Source organism: Acomys minous (genome assembly GCF_964271855.1).
Source record: "Acomys minous genome assembly, chromosome: 3".
Classification (NCBI taxonomy): Eukaryota; Metazoa; Chordata; class Mammalia; order Rodentia; family Muridae; genus Acomys; species Acomys minous.
Genome location: NC_140485.1, coordinates 62,057,664 through 62,077,519, shown reverse-complemented (window position 1 = coordinate 62,077,519; position 19,856 = coordinate 62,057,664). Strand labels below are relative to the sequence as shown.

Sequence of the window (19,856 nt, the reverse complement as noted above, 5' to 3'; positions counted from 1 at the left end):
GCGTGCGCCACCATGCCCAGCCACAACAACTTTCTAAATAAAAGCAAGTCCCAAAAATGATTGAGACGGTAGAAAAGCCTTTAATCCCAGCACTTAGGAGGTGGGAGGCGGGTGGAAAGGACACGGTACAGAGGTGGGAAGCCAGGCTTCCATCAACCCAGGTTTCCACTAACCCATATGCCTGGTCTATGACCGTCCTAGCAGAAAGTTGCAAATATTATTTTCTCCAAATGACCTCACAAAAGGGATTTGCAAATATAATTTTCCCCAAGTTATCAGGCCGAAGAAACCTCAGTCCCACTGGTCCTGACGCTGGCTAAATCTGCATCTGAGCGCTCCAGATCCTCCCCGGAGGTTTCCAGGTGCCACGGAGTCCCTTGCGCCTGCGCACTCTGCTTAGGGGCTGCCCATCAGGCCTTGCTGCAGTGCGCAAGCGCTTGGCCAGAGCTCAGTGACAGGAGGAGCGGCTCGCGGTGTCCGCCATCATGGCGTTCGCGCCTATGGGACCTGAGACCTCGTTCTTCGAAGCCCTGGATCAGCACAGGGCTTCCCTGTTGGCCATGGTGAAGAGACGTACAGGGGAGACCCCTGCCGAGGCCACCCGCATGGCCTCTAGGTACAGCAGCTACGTAGGTCCATGAAAAGCCCTAGAAGGTGCCTCATGGCGCTGAGGTGGCCGCTATGAGGAGAATGTCCGAGGCCGCTCCTGCGCGCTGAAATCGGCCCTCCCTAGTACTGCTTCCCTAGACACATAAGCTGTTTTCTAGAATGTTCCAGGCCCATCCCTTTAGCGTAGGTCCTAAGATTTTCAATATCCTTTATGTCAGAGAGTTGAGACTTGATTTGGCGTTTGTTTGCTTGTTTGTTTGTTTTTTAATGGAATCCTGACATGGTGGTTCTCACCTTTAATGCCAGAATTCCAGAGGCAGAGGCAGAGACAGGCAGATCTGTGAGTTGGAGTCCCACCTGGTCTTCAGAGCAGTTCCAGGACAGCCAGGGCTATTAGACAGAGAAACCCGGTACTGAAAAAAAAAATTTTTTTTTTGAAAATTTTAAAAAGAAAAAAAAGAAGTTATTAGGTTTGGGATTTGCGGTAAGGGATGAGAAGAGGAAAGAGAAAGTACAAAGTGTTTGTACTCTGAAGGATCACTCAGAAATAACAAGGACAGCAACACGTTTTAAGTGATTTATAATAAGGCATTTTCTTGACCTGTAGGGAGCAGATGAATATATTTTAAATGACTTATTTAAAACGAACTAGACACTCTCCTACCACTGCAGGTTGGCTATAGGGAATGCATTTTATGTGACTCACAGTTTTCCTTCCTTGTCTTTCTCATGTATAACCAATTTGCCTCTTAAACACCTTTTATAATAATTTAAGCCCAAACCAGCTACCCAAAATCCCACAGGCAAACATCTTAACAAAAGGATTTAGTGTGTGGTTTAACCTGATTATATCTTCATTTTCAGTATTTTTTCCAAGCTTTGAAACAAATTAGTCATTAATCTTTATTACTTATTAATCTTTAAAAATAATTGTTTTAAAATCTATTTTTCCCAGTGGAAATGTCGAAGATTTTGCAGATGTTAAAACTCAACATTTTGCCCGTCTTCTATGTTTAACTTGGTCCCCCTCCCTAGACAAATGCCAGTGTTACTGAAAATGCATTTGCTGAAGCTGATGGTTTGTGAAATTAACAGGCAGCTGAAAGAAAACTGGGTTCAGTCTTGATATTTTGTGGTGAAGTGGCATGTGGCCAAGTAAACCATTTAGAACAAAACTCACAATTTATTCCTTTCCTGATAGTTACTAATTTTTTGTCTTTTGAATCACTAAAATTTTAAAATGTTTCCTTCTTTAAAGCGTGAGATCAATGAGGGCAACATGCTCCAAGAAGGTGTGTGTGTGTGTGTGTGTGTGTGTGTGTGTGTGTGTGTGTGTGTGTGTCTGCATTGATTCTTGAGAAGGAAGTTCAAAGCTAATCTTACACCATCCTCAGTTAAAACATTTAACGGTTCTAGTTCAAGCCAGGTCTGCGTTGAAGTTCAGCGACACGGAAGTAAGTTAATGTGAGCAAATAAAAATGCATTTGCAAGTTATATTAGCTCGTCGTTAATGCAGAAGGGTTATTTGAGAGATGGATTTACAGGTAAGCCTAGTGTTTTTATCAGTGACCACACTGCTTGAATGCATGTTAAGGTAAAGATGGTTATTGACGTCTGTTTCCAATGCTTAAAAAACCAAACAGAAGGGAGTTGTGGTGGCCCATACTGAGACCAAGGCTGGATTATGGGTTTGAGGCCATCCTGGACTTCATGGTGAGTTCCAGGCTAGCCTCAGCTACCTTGTGAGACCTTGTCTCCAAAAGTAAGGCGAAGCAAAAATCTAATGAAATAAAGAGGTTGTGCCAAGCGGTGGTGGCACATGCATTTAATCTGAGTCTGCGTGTCAGCGCTGACTGCCATGGCATGCAGAACTCAGGAGGCAGAGACAGGCAGATCTGTGAGTTTGAAGCAAGCCTGGTCTACAGAGTGAGTTTCCGGTTGGCCAGGGCTACACAGAGAAACCCTGTTGTGGCAGGTGGTGGTGATGGTGATGGTGGGGATTGTCTTTGTATAGATCTGGGAAATATAATGTGCTATAAAATTGAATCATGGTGTGTTTGTTGTTTCAGTTTGGAGGTTCTTACATCTATAGAAAATGTTATCCAAGACATAATCAAAAGCTTGGCAAGACATGAAGTGCCTGCCTTCACAATAGACAACAGATCAAGCTGGGAAAACATAATGTGGGCATTTTTCAATTTTATTTCTATATTTTAAAAAGATCTCTCCCTCCTTCCCCGTCTCCCTCTCCCTCTCCCTCTGCCCTCCCTCCCTCCCTCCTTCCCTCCTTCCCTCCCTCTCTCCTCCCTCTCTCTCTCTCTCTCTCTCTCTCTCTCTCTCTCTCTCTCTCTCGTGCGTGGGTGTGTACTTGAAAGTGCATATGGGTGCCCACGCAAGCCAGAAAGAGGGAGTCAGATCCCCTGGAGCTGGAATTACAGGTGCTTGGGAAGCCACCTGGTGTGGGTGCTAGGAACTGAGCTCCAGTCCTCTGTGAGAGCAGCAAGCTTTCTTAATGGCCCAGCCAGCTCTCCAGGCCCTGAAGTTTTATTTATTTGAGACAAGGTCTCATTATATTGGCCAGCTGGCCTGGAACTCACTCACAATGTGACCTCAAATCCACAAAGATCTGACTGCCTCTGCCTCCCTAATGCTGGAGTTAAAGACATGTGCCACCATGCGTGGCCTCTGCGGTTTCATTAAGATACAGTAATTATGTCATTATTTCAATTTGTTTGAATTAGAGTTGTAGTCATATGTTATTCTTTTATTTTTTTATTTTTCATTCTTTTTATCTCCTTTATGTGCACCATAAAAAATTAGTGGATTTACAAAATCCGTGCCCAGCAAGAGAGCTGTATAAACTGGAAGTCAGTGTGAAAGATAGGGCAAAGACAAGCAGGCCAGCAATAGAGGTGCACTAAGGGAGGGGGTGCTCAAAGTCTGACCTTGCTCAAAACAGCCCCACCTCTCCTCAGCACTGGGGAAACAACCTGGTGTGACCATCTTCCACTCTGCAAAAGCAAGCCTTTGCTCAGGCAGCGGCAGTCAGTGCTGACATGCAGACACAGAGCAAGCATCCTGAACTCAGTACAAGGATGAGGTTCATTTCTCCCCTCTACCTGTTTGGTTTGGGAGCTTTATCCAAGCTCTCCAGCCCAGTGATAAAGTTTGGCCTTTCTAAGTCTATAGCCTTCTCTACCAAATGACAAATGATTCTCAGACCTTGTGAAACTTACAGAAATAGAGGAGCAAGGCGGGGACACCCTTTGTAATATTATTTTAAGATCAGTATAATTAGCGTAAGCTGTATACTTGGACAATGCTGTTTGAAAGACAGATTTTATGCAGCTTCAAAGAAGCTGCCATGTAGCATGTTTGCCTGGTGCCTTCTGCCACTTTTAGGAGAGCCTGGGAAGATCAGTTTAACAAAGTGATATCAGTAGTTCACATGATATCACTGTGGCTAAATTGAAATAAAATATTTCAAAAATATTAAATTGAGCCAAATTGTTAGCTGAGAATGAGTAGAACACATGATAGTAAAATATGTGTCCATATTTAATATCCACTGTCTCCCAACAAAGAACTACACACACATACTTCACACTGAAAGATGCCTAGTGTGCTTAAACCTTAGCTAGTGACCTAGTAACTACCTGCAGCCATTGAAACCTCTGAGTGTACCTAAGCTCTAGTGCCCACAGAGAGAGAAATGTGGGAGATGGCTGTGTAAGCGGGAGCAGCAGTGTTAGGCTACCCAGCACCCCTGTAAAAACAAACTCTTGCATATGCCTATAATGCCAGGGCTAGGGAGGCAGAGACAGGTGAACCCTGGGGCTCAACGACCACCCAGTCTCTGGTAACTGGTGAGCTCCAGGACAATGAGACAGAGACCACTTTACAAAACAAGATGGGCGGCACATGCAGAAGAGTTCTCAAGATTGACCTCTGTCCTCTGTACATGTGCTCATCATGTGTAGGTCACACCAAGTGTGTGTTCCAAGATTCAGGAATTAATCCCTTCTCATTTTGTTCCTTTGTGTTAAACAAAACTACAGGTTTGAAGATTCTGTTGGCCTTCAGATGAGACCTCGGTGTACCACAAGAAAAGTTAGAAGCGATTCACCAAAATCAGTTAAAAAATTTGGTAAGTAGCCGAGTGTGGTGGCATACACCTTTAATCCCAGCATTCTGGAGGCAGAGGCAGGTGGATCTCTTCAAGTTCCAAACCACCCTGATTTACAGAGCAAGTTCCAAGACAGCCAGGGCTTGCTACACAGAGAAACCCTGTCTCAAAAAACAAAACAAAATTGGTAATTTTCCATGGCATTGAGTAATCAAGAATAACTGAGTTATTTCTAGAGCTTGGCTGTTGCTAATTGGATGGCTTCAGGTGTTCTTTAATAGGTAGCTTGACCTTAACTTTCTATAGCCTTTCATTTGTCAGTAACATCGAGAGCATGCTGCCACTCAAAGTAAGTCCAAGTTCAGGGGACACTACTCTGGTTTGCTACCCAGAAAGCACTTTAAAAAAAAAAAAACCTGATTCACTGGACAATTGCACTTTACATAGCCCTTCTCCTTTAGAAAGGTAATTTTTAAAACATTAAAGACAGACAATGGAGACAGTTAAAAATTTTGATAGCAGTATCTTTTCAAATTAGTAAAGACAGAGAGGAGTAAATTGTTTCTCATGTCTTATTTTCCAGCTCTAATTCTGAAAATATTGTCCATGATTTATAAATTAATACAGAGCAACACTTATGCAACCAAGAGGTAAATATATTGTTCTGGCAAATTCATCTTCAAAGAATGCGGTGTGAGATTTAGTTAAATTAACTTTTTTAGTTTTAAATTTAATATGTATGGTGTTTTGTCTGCATGTGTGTCTGTGCACCACATGCATTTCTGCTGTCTGAAGAAGCCAGAAGATGGTGTCGGTTCCCCTGGAGCAGGAGTTACAGATATTTGTGAGTTACTGTGTAGATGCGGGGAATTGAACCCAGGTCCTCTGGAAAAGCAGGCAATGCTCTTAACCACTGAGCCATCCCTCCAGCCCCCACTAACTTTTAAAATATGCTGTGAAAAGCCATGAAGCCTGGGTGCCAGGTAGTAAGTAGCTCTCCTTGTGTGCTGTGTTCCTTGCAGTAAATGTTCTTACGTAGTGCTCTACATAAGGCTCATTCACAATGTCCACCTTACATCTCCACAGAGACATATACTACACTGACAGCCAGCTCTTTGGGAACCAGGCTGCAGTGGACAACATTATAGATGACATTTCCTGTATGCTGAAAGTGTCCAGAAGGAGCCTGCATGTGGTGAGCCAGTCTAAGTACTAAACACTGCCACAAAACAAAATGGCAGCTCCCCTTAGTCGCAGACAGAGTCCTGCAGAGGCAGGCAGGTCAGCCAGAGCCACATGGAGACATCTTGTCTTGGGGTGTTGTGTTGAGTGTCTGTATCCTTTTTTACATGCCCTTTGGTACTAGATTTTCTCAGCATAACTTTAATCTGTTTCTGATGTGTTCCTTTGATAGACTAGACCAAAAGAGAGACCTTATCAAATGAATTTATTTCATAAATACTCTCACATGTTTTCTCCTTCATTTCTACCTCAATTCTGATCTAAGCTAAAGTACAAATATCTTAACAGATGAGCATGAGAAGAAGCTTCTAGCAACAAGTATGTTTTCAAATGTGTTATTTTCTCCAGCTATCTACGTCCAAGGGATTGATTGCTGGCAACTTGAGATACATGGAGGAAGATGGTACCCGAGTGCAGTGCGCCTGTAGTGCCACAGTAAGCATCCTTCCATCTCACAGGGCTGCACAGCCCTTCCATTTTGAACTAGATTTCATTCCTTACTTTATTGTGTAATTTGGAGATCAGGTTAAAAATTACTTATCATGTGAATATCAGCATGGCTATATGTGCTCATTGGGAGCTCTACACTGAGCACACGGGTTTTAGGCTAATTGTCATATTGAGATAAACAGACACACTCTCCATTGAAATGTGCTGTTACTGTACATTGGCTATTTACATGATGTGTGTGATTCTGAAATGAACACGTCTCGTCCCTGAGTCCTTCCTGATGCGCTGCACTAGAGCAGCAGTGTGGCTCGGCAGATGCCCCATCAGGACAGGGCAGAGCAATGCTGCTAAAGCCTGAATCAGGACACTGTCCTCCATCTTGTCTGCTTAAAGCACAGCTGCGCAAAGCTTCCACAGCTGTCTATGTTTCGGAAGAGCCCCGGGGGGTGGGGGTGAGGGGCTGGGCTGCTCCTCCCTGCGTAACCATCTCTACCCTACCCATCAGAGAAGATTGTGGGCATGGGGCTGTCGGGATGACTTGTAAAGGCAGCCACACCTACTTTTTATTTAACTTACAAACTGTGATTTCTTCTTTAACCTTAGGCTACTGCTGTGCCATCTAACATTGAAGGAATCCAGAGTATCCTTTAGTGGTAAAACTGTTTAAGCTAGAAGGTCCCTGCAGTGAGCTTTGCCGTCCTGCTGTGTAAAATGCAAGTTAGGCTATAGAGACAAACAGCCACAGTCCCCTTGCCAGGGAGCCCAAGAGCTCGCTGCGGTGAATGTAGATACTGGAGGGGAAAATGAAAACCTTTTCCCTACAGTGGCTCTTGTGTTGAGGTACACAGTGTTGTGATGTAGCAGGTGGCTAAGCTTGGGTGCTGTGCTGATAGTTTCCATAGTTTCTCAGCCTTAGCACTGCAGATCTGATCACAGATGCGAAATTTCTGTTAATAGTCGAGAAGGACGCAACATTTCAACGGCTCCTGGACGACAACTTCTGCAGCCGAATGTCCCCGTGCATCATGGTCACGGTAGGCTACCTGCCCCACTTCACCACAGTGGTGCCTGGAAAAGGGGTTCCAGCAGCATCTGTGCATCATATCCCTGACCAATATAATGCATTGTCTAGCATCACAGAGCAGACATGTCCAAGGTGCCTACTTCAATGTCCTCACACCCAACTCAGGTTCAGACTACATCCTCTATTCTTAAACACGGGTAGTTCTCCAAAACAGGGTTTGTTCCCATGCTCCTCTGTGTCTGTGTCTCCCTCACACCATTCCTGCAGTGGTTTCTCCAGTGCTGTGGGGAGCTGACAGGATCTCTGCCTGCTGTCCTTCACACAGGTTGGTATCCCAGGAGATTCATTGGGTCAGTCTAAAGGAGCATGCTCTTTCCAAACATACATGTGCAAGGGCAAGATGCCTCTGCAAACGGCAGTGTCTCAGCCAGCAACAGCCAGCCCAGAAATGCAGTAGGCAGGATGACTGAAGCAACATGTCTACTTCTCAAAGTTCTCCACCCTGGGGCCAAGATTAATGTGTTAGCTGATTCTCTGTCTGCTGAGGGCCCACTTCCTGGTCGCTAAGAAGCTGTCTTCTCATTTGGGTGTTCACATAGCTGGCTAGATGAGACAGAGACAGAGGAAAGTCTTTCTGGGGTCCCTTACATAAGGGCTTCCATCCCTTCGGGGCTCCTGCCCTTCTGTTCTCCATCCCAAAGCCCTATCTCTTGAGTCATCACATTGAAGGGTGGGGTTCTGACATGGATTTGGGAAGGACAGAGTGCTGGTCCACTGTGGGCTGTCAGCTTCTTTCCCAGGCTGCCTTTGCATGGCTGTAGAAAACCTACCCTGGAGAAGAAAGAGTTTCCAATGCTCTCGTTCGGAGGTTGATTGGGAGTGCAGTCCTGGTAGAGCAAGGAATCTATGCGGAGGTGTGAGGCAGCTGGCAGAGCCTTGCAAGGCCTGAGCAGTCCCATAGCATCCTGACTAGGAGGCTTTGCATACTACAGATTATGTGGCAACCTGTGGGTCAGATGGCAGCCATGAGAGTCACATAGTTCTTGGGAGGTTTAGGCTTATCTCAGTGTGAGGATGACTGAGAGGGAGGGCTGAATGAAGAGCATTTAAGAAGGACTAGATGACTGTGCTTGTGAGGAACAAGTCTGCATGGCTCTCACCTGTGGCACCTTACTGTAGTGTTTCCATGGAGAGCCACTGTAGGAGAATGTTAATTCAGAACATGGCTGTTCTGGCAAGAGACCACATCTAAAGAACTTCTAGTTCTGTGTGATCTGGCTAGAACACAAGCATGCCTTTAATCCAGGAGACAGGGACAAATAGATCTGAGTCCAAGGCCAACCTGGTATAGAGTATGTATCAGGTAAAGAAAAGCTGAGGTCCAGGCGTGGTGGCACAAGCCTTTAATCCCAAACAAAGGTAAAGTTAGTTTGTAGAAAGAAGCACCCATGTTTGAAAGTGATGTCTAATTGAGTGGCAGTAAAGGTGATGAATCAGAGAAGATTTGACAGAATAGGATACGCCCAACTATCACAGAAGGGAGCAGAAAGAGAAGCTATTTAAGAGGCAGTTTTACAGAGAAAGGAGGAAGTTTTTACCAGGGCAGTAATAGAGAAATGGATTGCAGAGACAAAACTCAGGTGAAGACGGAATGAGTCAGAAGATTAGAGCATATTTCTGAGTTAGTTTGAGGCCAAGCAGAGCAATTCCAGGCAGAGAGAGAAGCCAAATTAAATAAGTCAGCTGAGAGAAGAGTTTGAGCCAGAACAGCTGAGTTGAACCAGCCCAGAGCTCAGAAAGAACAAGTAACGGTGAGCTCACTAAGCAGTAAGTCTCAGAGGCTGAAAACATTCTAGGCCTAGGTTAGAGGCTAGAAGCTTCCAAGAGTAGGCCTAGACTAGCAGTAGGAGGTAGTAAGCCTCCCAGATAACAACTGAACCAGAAGAATAAAATTATTCTTACAAACCACAGACAGACACAAGCACTCAGCTCTTTATGGGAGAAGTTCCAGTTGTGATTTTGGCATGGGCACTTGGGGTGAGGGCAGAAAATCCTAGTGGTATCTGCTTAGGTGAAAGAGCCAAGAGGCAATATAGAAGATGGACAACTGGCAAGTGTCTAGTTCATCTTTCCTTGCATCATATGGGTCCCGGTGACTGAACTCATGTTGCCAAGCTTTCCCTGCTGAGCCATGGCACTGGCCTTCTGCCATTTTCAATAACACTGCAGTGAGCACCTTTATGTATGTAGGGCCATTATAGTAATATTCCTGATGAAATGCTTCCTGGGCATGGGGTCCCCAAACAGATATACCCAAAGCAGGAATGTGACCATGTGGCCCCTTCTCCCTGTGGCACACTGCACATTTTCTTCACTATCAGCACTAGACTCCCCCACCTGGAAGTCAAGATGGGGTCTCACTTGTCAATATTGATGAAATACAGGCAGAATGTACCCAGTTCTCTTTCTGCAGGCACAATGCCTGATTCTGTCTGCTTTCAGGGAAAGGGCATTCCAGATCTGAACACAAGGCTCCTGGTGAAGAAGCTGTGGGACACGTTTCATATCCCTGTTTTCACACTGGTAGATGCTGACCCGCATGGTAATCTCTCCTGGACTATCTGGGACAACAGTTGTGACTAAGTTGCTTGTGATTATGGTTTTCTGGTCGTAGAACATTTGCATAATATATTGTATGGGCCCAGGATAGCTCCATGATAGTGTACTTGGCTAACATGCATGTCCTAGGTTCAATCTCCAACATGGTAATCAGTAAGTAAATAAATCTCAGGGGCTGGTTAATACAGTCAGAGTAAAGACTGTAATCATTTAAGGCAATGTTTAACATATGAAACTGAGAATATTTTTTTCATTGGTAATGTCCACAGAAATAAAAATGTTAGATATTAGATGAAGTTTGCGAGTTCAGATTCCATAGCTGTGACCTGAGTCTAATCTCAAAGCTCACTCTCAACAGGCATCGAGATAATGTGCATCTATAAGTATGGATCCATGGTGAGTACAGAAGGCGCGTCTGCCCCTCCACCACCTTATACACTTACAGGGATGGGATAGTTTACTTATATCCTAGTAAGCCAGGGCTCTCCAGAGTGTCCTAAGGGAAATGGTGACCTTTTCAAGAGGCTGTCTGAGCTTCAGTGGTGTGAGCCCAGCTCACTCACAGGTAACAGAGGGACAAGCTATGTGCAAGAGGCACAGCCATCTACCTGTTGTGCTCTTAAGAGCATCAGATGGACCATGAATGTCAAGGTTAGCTTTTGGTTTTGACTGTGGATGCTACAGTGAGAGAAGGGAAGACATTATCAAGTCCACACACTAGAGCACACAGTGAACAAATTCACCACCTCTTGAAAAATCTGTAGAGCTGCAAATCCTGGTTCCCTCGAACCTGCTGAGCCTGCATCTCCAAATGAGCCTGTAGCCAAGCCAAGTTCACAGCAGAGGGGTAGCAAAGCAGGGAAGGAGGAAGTGAGTGCAGACCAGAGAGATTAAGAAAAATGGTCTAGAGTCCCTCACCCTGCTGCTAGAACAGAAAGCCAGTGTCCTGTCAGCTCACCTGACACGGCTCTGCTCTCTGTTTCAGTCCATGTCTTTCGAAGCCCACAATCTCACTGTCCCAACAATCAGATGGCTTGGTCTCCTCCCTTCTGATATTAAGAGGTAAGATGACACACTGTACTGTGTGTGACATGCTGTATGTCACTAGAAAAAGCACTGGCTGCCTACAGTTATGAATTAAATTTCTTGGAGTTTCTGTTATTTAAACAGTTAATGAAGGCTAGGCATGGTGATATATGCCTTTAATCCCAGCACTTTGGAGACAGAGGCAGGCAGGTCTCTGTGAGTCCAAGGCCAGGCTTGTCTACATAGTTCCAGGACAGCCAGGGCTACTACAAAAAGAGGCCCTGTCTCAAACAAACAGACAAAAACAAAAACAAAACTAATGAATTTCACTTTTAGCCAGCTCCAAATTATTTTTATAGTTATGTTCAAACCTTTGTACAAGTTCTTTGTATTTAAAAGAATAGTACATAGAGAGTCATGGCAGCATATGTGTAACCCTGCATGCCTGAGTTGGAGGCAGCCTGGGCTCCAGAGTGCATAGAGTCAAGGCAGCATATGTGTGATCCTGCACGCCTGAGTTAGAGGCAGCCTGAGCTCCAGAGTGCATAGAGAGTCATGGCAGCATATGTGTAATCCTGCATGCCTGAGTTGGAGGCAGCCTGAGTTCCAGAGTGCATAGAGAGTCATGGCAGCATATGTGTAATCCTACATGCCTGAGTTGGAGGCAGCCTGGGCTCCAGAGTGAGGCCCTGTCTCACAACACAGATAACAAGTGTGAGGCCTGGAATGGAATTCCAATGCATCCTGATCTTGGACATTCCAACTTCATACAGAGCTTGGGAACTTCCAGCATGTAAAGTCGAGGGTCATCTGAGACAGGACAGTCCTGGGTGGCTGTGACTTTCTGCCAAGAGCCATGACCCTTCTCCAGAAACATCAAGGTTCTCAACTGTTTCTTTGTCCTCTGTTTTTTACATACAACACAATGCGATCACTTTTTGTACCAATAAGTACACTTCTCTCCTGTGACCTCACAGAAACAGCTCCTACTCCTAAACTTAACTTCAGCTTTCCCTGTGACAGCATTTGTTGAGGCCATCCCTTACAGCTGCTCTGCTGAGACTGTAGGTGACAGGAAGATCAAAGGGCCCTCTGGTAATTAAACTTTTACCTGAATTTTTATGTGGTCTCTGAGGATTCCCAGAGACTTGATGGATCAAAGTGTGTGTGTGTGTGTGTGTGTGTGTGTGTGTGTGTGTGTGTGTGTGTGTGTGTGTGCATGAGTGCGTGTGTTGAGGCTTCCCCTGCCTTCAATAGGTCTATTGATTTGTTCTTCCTTGAGAGTGAGCCACCTAGCCCTCACCACAAGGACACACTGCTTTTCAGAGCACAATGGATTAGCAGTCCATCGCCTTTATCAATCGGCCACCTCTTCCCTGAAACACCGCTTTCAAACACTTTAAAATATGTATTTAATTAGTGCAGGTACTGGGTGGGGGTGTGAACAGGTGCATGCAGGCATTGACAGAGGCCTGAAGCCTTGGAACCCCTGGAGCTGGAGCTACAGGCACTTAGGAGCTACTCACCGTAGATGCTATACTCAAACTTGGGGCCTCTGCAAGAGTAGCGTTCACTCTTAACCACTGAGCCATCCCATCCCTCCAGTCCCTCGAGGACCCTCCTGCTGTTCTTTTTCTGTGACAGGAACCTGAGTGTGTGTGTAGTATTTCCTGAGTCAGTGGGCTGTCCTTGTACATTTATTTCCTGAACATGGGGACCATAAAGCTAAGGAGTGATCAGGAAGAAAACATTCCCCTTGGAGTTTTGAATGTTTCCGTCGAAGGAAGCCAAGTTTCAACCAATACTGTGTACTTATGGTCATGATCCCTTGTAGTGACCTCTTTGCATGAAGGCCATTTCAAACCCAGATTTGGAATACAGAGCCCAGTGGCTTTTAAGGCAGAAGTCTTGGAGGAGCTCCAGCGGTGGCTTGTAAACCCTCCAGTGCCCTCAGAGCCACTCCAGTTAGATACATGATCAAAGGAAAGAGGCAGCAAGGAGAAGCACTAGGCTCCCTTCAGTCACCCAGACAGGAAGTGCCACTGGCAAATGCTTGTAATTGTGAGGACACTGAGGAAGGCTGAAATTAGAGCTTACCTAGAAACTTCGGACTTGGAACTTCAAAAGCAGATTGCGCCATAAACCCAGATCTCTCTACTGTTTTCAGACTTCAAACTAGATAAGTGTGCATCCTGTGTAAGAAGATGATAGATGTGTGTCCTTGGTGCCAAGATTCACAAGCTTAGGAGGCGGCCACTTCCTGACTTTTGAGTTCAGCCACTGGCCACTCCTGTCAGAGCTCAGGGCTGCAGGAACAGAACGCCCTGGCTTGTCCGTATTGACTGGCTCGCCTTAGCTATCCGATGTCAGTGCTGTGTTCAGTAGCCACTGCCTGTCTCTTGTAATCTCACAAAGGTGAATGGGGGAGGAGGACCGAATGTGTTTCTATAACAACACAAACTTCTTCGAACTTGGAAAACTCCCTGAATTATGTCACAGAGCCCCCAGATGCTGGTCTTAAGAGAGAGCAATGGACGAATTTGATCATTTATTTTCTTAGGTTGTTGACATAACATCATAAATGCAAGCAAAATAACCATACTACAGGAACATCCTGTTTTCACTCATCACTCCAATCCATTTTTTCCAGGTTAAATATACCTAAGGAGAGTTTGATCCCACTGACCAAGTGTGACCAGATGAAACTGGACAGTATCCTGAGGAGGCCTTACATTACCTACCAGCCCTCCTGGAGAAAAGAGGCAGGTGGTGTGTTTTTATAAAATGCAAATGTGCTTGCTCTCTTTTCACAGAGGGGTAGCTGTTCACACAATACTTTCCGCACACCCTTGAACTTGTTTCATTTTTTATCACTGTTATTGACTTTTAATTAATGTGCTCAGTTAGTGCACAAGATAACAGGGTTTTTTTGTCATTTGTTTGTTTGTTGGTTGGTTTTTCAAGATAGAGTTTCTCTGTTTTAGCCCTGGCTGTCTTGAACTTGCTTTGTAGACCAGCCTGGCCTCAAACTCACAGTGATCTGACCACCTCTGCCTCCCCCACACCCAGCTTAAAATAACAGACTTTATTATGGCCGTTTGTGTGTGTACATCATGGTACTTTGCTCATCTTCCCCCACCTCTGCAGGTCATCCCTGAAGACCGGGCCTGTTCCTCTCCCAACATGGTCCCCTTCTGCTCTCACACACACCTCCATGTGTAAGACTAGACAAACAGCCTTTTATCTTTCTCTCCTCTATTACCTGTTCTCCTCCCCTCCCCTGTTAAAGCCACCTTCCCTGACATAGTCTCTCTTCTATATTCATGTCCTACATGTGTCTAGAACTCTGTACATGGAAGGAAACATGCACTATCTGTCCTTCTGAGTCTGACTCATTTTCTTGAATTCTACGTCACCCACTAACTGGTAGCAGTGCAGTTTGGCAGTAACAGTTTGTTGAAATCACCTCACATGAGTAGTTCTACAGAGGCGATCAGCACAGTGACGACGTCTGTCTTTCCTCCTTCACAGTTAGGTCCCTTTATCAGTGATGCAGTGATGATATCACAGTTTATGGGGTAAAAAAAGAAAAGGAAAACCCTCAATTTGTAGTCGTAAGGCCCACACCTTACCATCTTGATCAGTAGCCACTGTAGACGTCCTAGCAGGTCTGAAGGTGTCTAGCCTGCAGTTCCTGACATGGGCTGTGGTACCTTCTGGCAGATGGAAATGATGGCGGACTCTAAGATGAAGGCAGAGATCCAAGCCTTGACCTTCCTGTCGTCAGACTATCTCTCTAGAGTGTACCTACCCAACAAGCTGAGGTTTGGAGGATGGATATAAAACCACAGTTGAGAGCTTGTGCCACCAGAGCTGTCCATCAGCTTGTTTGAACTGCAAACACTGGGTAAAAGAGTCTTAATTCTGCAATGGTAAAAATAATTTTACATTAACATTTTGTCAAAACAAACTTCATAATGCTCTCTAGAAAGTTTGATCTTCTATAAAGACAGATTCTTATTCTGTGTTTTAGAGTGATTATAAAATAATTTAATTTTAAATTTTATTAGAAAAACATATATATCATAAAATCTATAAAAATATTTACTTCTTGTAACATGGCTAGTGTAGACATGAAGTATCTTGCTAGCAACAAACACGGCAATCAAAACTCTGAGAGGTTGCAAAGGAATTACAAGTATTTCTTCCTAGTACTTTCTTTTGTCTCATGGTATAGGGGCTTTGCCACATTGATGTATCTGTGAAACCAGTAAAGTTTATTATGAACAATTATTCGAGTTGGTGTGTGTCTTGCTTTATGCATTTCCAGTGTGCTTCTCTAGCCATAACACTGTACCAGAACCAGCCACACAGCGCTGCCCACAGCCAGGCATCTGGATTCCTCTTTGTTCTCTGAGTGCTAAGAGTTACTGAAGGAAGGCTTCTCTTACGGTAGACTGTGCTCTCACCTCCTCTGGCTCTACCTTGATTTCACTAAAGGTTACCTTAATGGTCTGGGTACATCCCTTAAGGGAACAGAAGCATCAACTGTCAGCAAGCCTGCATCCTTCCAGAAGGATGGGGATGTTGCTTTGTAAGGATCAGCGGCAGAGATGTAAGGACCAATTCTACAAGTGTGTGTGCTGTCACTGTGGACACCTGCTCTCACTTCATTCTCCCAGTAATGACTCTGTAGTTTACAGGTGAGAGCTTTGAAGGTGTTCCTTGTCCAAAGCCACCATAGCATAGTAAAAAATAATACCACCTACTTCAGTGGACAAATGACAGAATATGCAGGGCTACAAAGAAATGGGGATGACAGGCCTTGTTCAGAGTTAAGAATTCCGAGACACCAGCAGCAGAGAATTCAATTGAGCTGGGTCCTGTGTGACTGCACACAGGTCACATAGCCATGACCCTAGCCCTGCCCAAGAACTTGTAGTAAAAATTAAATGAGGCAATATGACAATCAAAGAAGAGACCCAATACATATCACATGGTAAGTAGTTTTCTAGGAGCTTTACAAAAGCTAACTCATTGCATCCTGTAAGTTAAGTACCTTACTCACACCCCACTTTGCAGATGGGGGAATGGAGGTACAGGGAGATTTAGTAGCTAACTGCTCCATATCCACAAACCAACAAGCACTGGAGCTGGACTTCACCCTGGAGGTCCAGAGACTGCTGCACAGGGGACATAGAATGTCCTTCCCTAGTGGCCTACGTGCACACTGCCAGGGAAAAGTCTAAGCTACGTGCTAACTCAAGGCCCCTGTTATCATACCTATGGCATTAGGATGGCTCCTGAACACACAGGACACTGAAAATGTTGTTTTGAGAACATTTTAATATGCTATTGATTTGACTTCCTTGTAAGACATACAAAATTTGAACTCTTTATAAACTAAATTTTTAATCTATACACATTACCACCATGCAATAATGTCCCTGAATTTTGACAAGCTACAAAGGAAAATATCAAGTTGGAAATATACTTAACCCAAAGAACATCTGGGCTAGGCTACATTGTCAAAAATGGGAGGGAACCCAAGTCCACAACAGTCATGAAAATTTGGAAATAAACTTTAAAATGGCTTGCAGATTTGTTCAGTTCATCTAATTAAATTATCTAAACTTTATGACTGGAAATTTTCTTAAAATAATTTTCCCATTATTTGGGAAATGAAAATGGAAGATCAGCCGCACTAAAGTTGGCTTTGCTGCCCACCTTTATTGGATGCAGATGAGAAACTGGTGCTAAGGTTTTGGGAACCATCTAGAACTCTAACTCACAGGACTTGCTTTCAGAAAGGATTACTGCACAACATCTCTTTCAAATGGCAGCTGGCAACAGACATGCCCTCAAGGTACCCTAGACCCATGTGGAAGAACACACAACTGGAATCTGTTTATAGTTAGAGTGAGGACGAGTGAGGACCACAAAAGACGTTCAGAGACTCTTTGTTTTTCCTTAAGGGCTCAAAATGACCCTCATTTTTAAAAAGCTCCATGCAACATCCATTTTCTGGGAAAATGAACTGTCCTTATTGGTGATGTTAATGATTTCAGGGGGAGGAGGGGACAAGCTGCACTCTGGACAAAAATAGGGCAAATCTTCTTGGATGTCCCTCATGTCTTCTTTCAGGCCTCCTGGTTGACTATTAGTGCGAGACAGGTATCTGTTGGATACTGCTAGAGAGAACAGATGCTCTGCAAAGTGTGCCACCTGACGCTGGGGTGTCTACAGAAGGCAGTGTAGAGCAACACTGACTATTGTCACCAACCAAGCCAACTGCCCCTAGATAGACGCCCAGCAACTTCAGCTTCCTAAGACAAGCCAAGGCTGCCCTCTGCTGGCAAAAGCTTGCTGGGCACTTTAATCTGTCCACTCTTTTGAATAGGTGTTTCCTTAAAATTATTTCATTGAAAACGACTAGATGGGCAAAGTATGAGACTCATAAAAAGAAGACACGGGAAGCCAAGAGGATCTCCGGTGAGTACTTCTGAGACCTCATGAGCTAATCTCCTCTGGGTGCCCCCACTCCCAAGAGTCCACACCTGGCCACCAAACTGCTCGCAAGCCTTAAGCCAGTTTATGAAAAGTCCCAATAAAAATGTCAAAATTAAATATAAGTTGAAAAATTAGCTGAAACAAAAAATTATAAGCACATCCAGTGCCTTAATAGAGGAGAATAAGCTGCACTGTGTCCTGGGTTGTTTTCTCTACTTCACCAGTGTGGTGATAGTCACAGCCAAACTTCAGTACTTTGATTTTGTGAGCTTTTGCCCATACCGAATATATGGATGATTGATCTTTCTTTGGTGTTTAGGCATGGGAAAGAGTCAATATTCCCTCTCGTGTCATCCAGGCTTTGAGGTTACCTTCAGTCACCGCCTCTGTGATGGGGAAGAAGTTATAATCTGGTTTCCATCTCACAGCCAGGGCGAGGGAGGGCAGTAACAATAATAAGACCCTGAGGGACCACTGTGAGGATGAAGTGAGGTCCTGAGGGACCACTGTGAGGATGAAGTGAGGTCCTGAGGGACCACTGTGAGGATGAAGTGAGGTCCTGAGGGACCACTGTGAGGATGAAGTGAGGTCCTGAGGGACCACTGTGAGGATGAAGTGAGGTTATCCACACAAAGCATGTGGCTGCCCGGTACGGCTTAGAAACAGTCACAGAATGTGAGCTGCTGTGTCACTGTAATGATGGGACATGCAACAGCACCGTCCCTTACACTCCCTTGGACAGCATCTCAGAGTTATCTGGGGACATTTAAGAGAATAATTCCCTGAGTTCTACCCAAGACCTACTAAGTCAATCTTTATGAGGCAGTCCAGGCATGAAGGGGTTTTGTGGCTTTTTTGTTTTGTTTTGTTTTGTTTTGTTTTGATGTTCTCAGAGAGTCTAACAGCCTGGTTGGAATCCTCTGTGGGGTTGTGAGTCCAAGCACCTTAGATGAGAAGGTGGTAGAAACGTGGGTTCTTGGGGCTGGAGAGGTGGCACTTTCTGATCTTCCAGAGGTTCCTGAGTTCAATTCCCAGCAGCCACATTGTGCTCACAGCCATCTATAATGTGATCTAATGTCCTCTTCTGGTGTGCAGGTGTACATGCAGGCAGAACACTATATACATAATAATAAATATTTTTTAAAAAGAAATGTGAGTTCTCAGGCCTTCCTTAGACCTGTTAGATCTACATTGTACAAAACTGCATGAATACGGCTCTGGAGAGATGGCTCTGAGGTTAAGAGCACTGGCTATTTTTTCAAAGGTCCTGAGGTCAGTTCCCAGCAACCACACGGTGGCTCATAACCATCTATAATGAGATCTGGTTCCCTCTTCTGGCCAGAATACTGTATAAATAATAAATAAATAAATCTAAAAAACCAAAAGAAACCAAAACAAAAAACCTGCATAAATCTAAAGCTCTCTGAGAAGGTCGGGGAGCAAGAGGACCCAGGACACCTGCAGCAGCCTCACAGGGCTAAGGAGCTTCTCGGTGACCAGCAGGCTTCAGAAACAGTGGGGCCAGACCCAGGAGCTGTAGAGTATAGGCTCAATTTCCTCAACAAGTATATGCTATTATGAACTTATTAGAAGAATGTACCTCCCTTACAACCCGACTACCCTAAACAAGAGGGAAAGGAGACTAAGGAAAACAAGAACAAAATCTTCTGGGTGTCAGTTCCTAGGAGCGATTCTCCTGGCGTAGTCAGCAGGGTTCCAGCAGACCAGCCATTCCACCAAAGTTGCTGCTGGAACCTGGAGCAACTGGAACCCAGAGCCTCAGCCAGAGCCCAAAGCCTTGAAGCCTTCCCTGGAGTGGTTCTCTCTAGGAGCTTCTCGAAGTGGAGTGATGAACACCCAAACAATACCAAGACCCCCAAAAAAAGGCCAGCCTCCTGTTTGGGGCTCATTTGTATATCTCCTCTCAGAGTCTGTACTAGGATGTTTTTCAGCTGGCAACAACCAAGCTCCCCCCACAAAGTGGTTCGACTTCTAAGTGGATACACATCACCTGCTCTCTCACAAGTCTGTTCCCCATCCCACACTTGGGATCAAAACAAAAACATGTTTCTCTCTCTTAAATAGCAGCCTTTGAAACAAAGGGCTGGAGGGGGTCGGATATTAAGATACATTAAGGTTGGGGAAGAAAGATGACTTCTCTACCAGATGTGATCCCTGAGAAGTTGCTAATAACTATTTAGAGCTGGCTGCATAGACTAAAAAGCCCCAGTTAGAGTTACATGTTACAGC

General features: G+C 44.8%; 1 protein-coding gene across 8 annotated transcripts; it reads left to right on the top strand.

The window, feature by feature from the left end:
* Positions 1-414: 414 nt before the first annotated feature.
* On the top strand, positions 415-15,361 carry SPO11 (SPO11 initiator of meiotic double strand breaks). 8 transcript variants are annotated; one of them, XM_084774388.1, is made up of 13 exons: positions 415-616; positions 2,679-2,792; positions 4,668-4,756; positions 5,319-5,385; positions 5,822-5,930; positions 6,326-6,412; positions 7,031-7,067; positions 7,364-7,461; positions 9,954-10,053; positions 10,429-10,466; positions 11,056-11,132; positions 13,747-13,858; positions 14,820-15,361. In XM_084774388.1, exons 1-13 carry the CDS (start codon positions 486-488, stop codon positions 14,937-14,939), a joined length of 1,179 nt encoding a protein of 392 aa, XP_084630514.1. In that variant the 5' UTR covers positions 415-485; the 3' UTR covers positions 14,940-15,361. The 8 variants fall into 8 exon arrangements, 7 of the variants coding, with proteins under 7 accessions (XP_084630514.1, XP_084630513.1, XP_084630516.1 ...); XM_084774387.1 differs by having other exon boundaries at positions 7,352-7,461; XM_084774390.1 differs by having other exon boundaries at positions 7,352-7,461; positions 13,747-13,862.
* Positions 15,362-19,856: the final 4,495 nt, after the last annotated feature.

Excerpts from the sequence above, each read along its gene's own strand:
- SPO11 (XM_084774387.1), top strand. The coding sequence starts at position 486 with ATGGCGTTCGCGCCTATGGGACCTGAGACCTCGTTCTTCGAAGCCCTG. Across the intron at positions 617-2,678 it reads GCCACCCGCATGGCCTCTAG|TTTGGAGGTTCTTACATCTA; the intron begins GTACAGCAGCTA and ends TTGTTGTTTCAG. Across the intron at positions 10,054-10,428 it reads GGTAGATGCTGACCCGCATG|GCATCGAGATAATGTGCATC; the intron begins GTAATCTCTCCT and ends CACTCTCAACAG.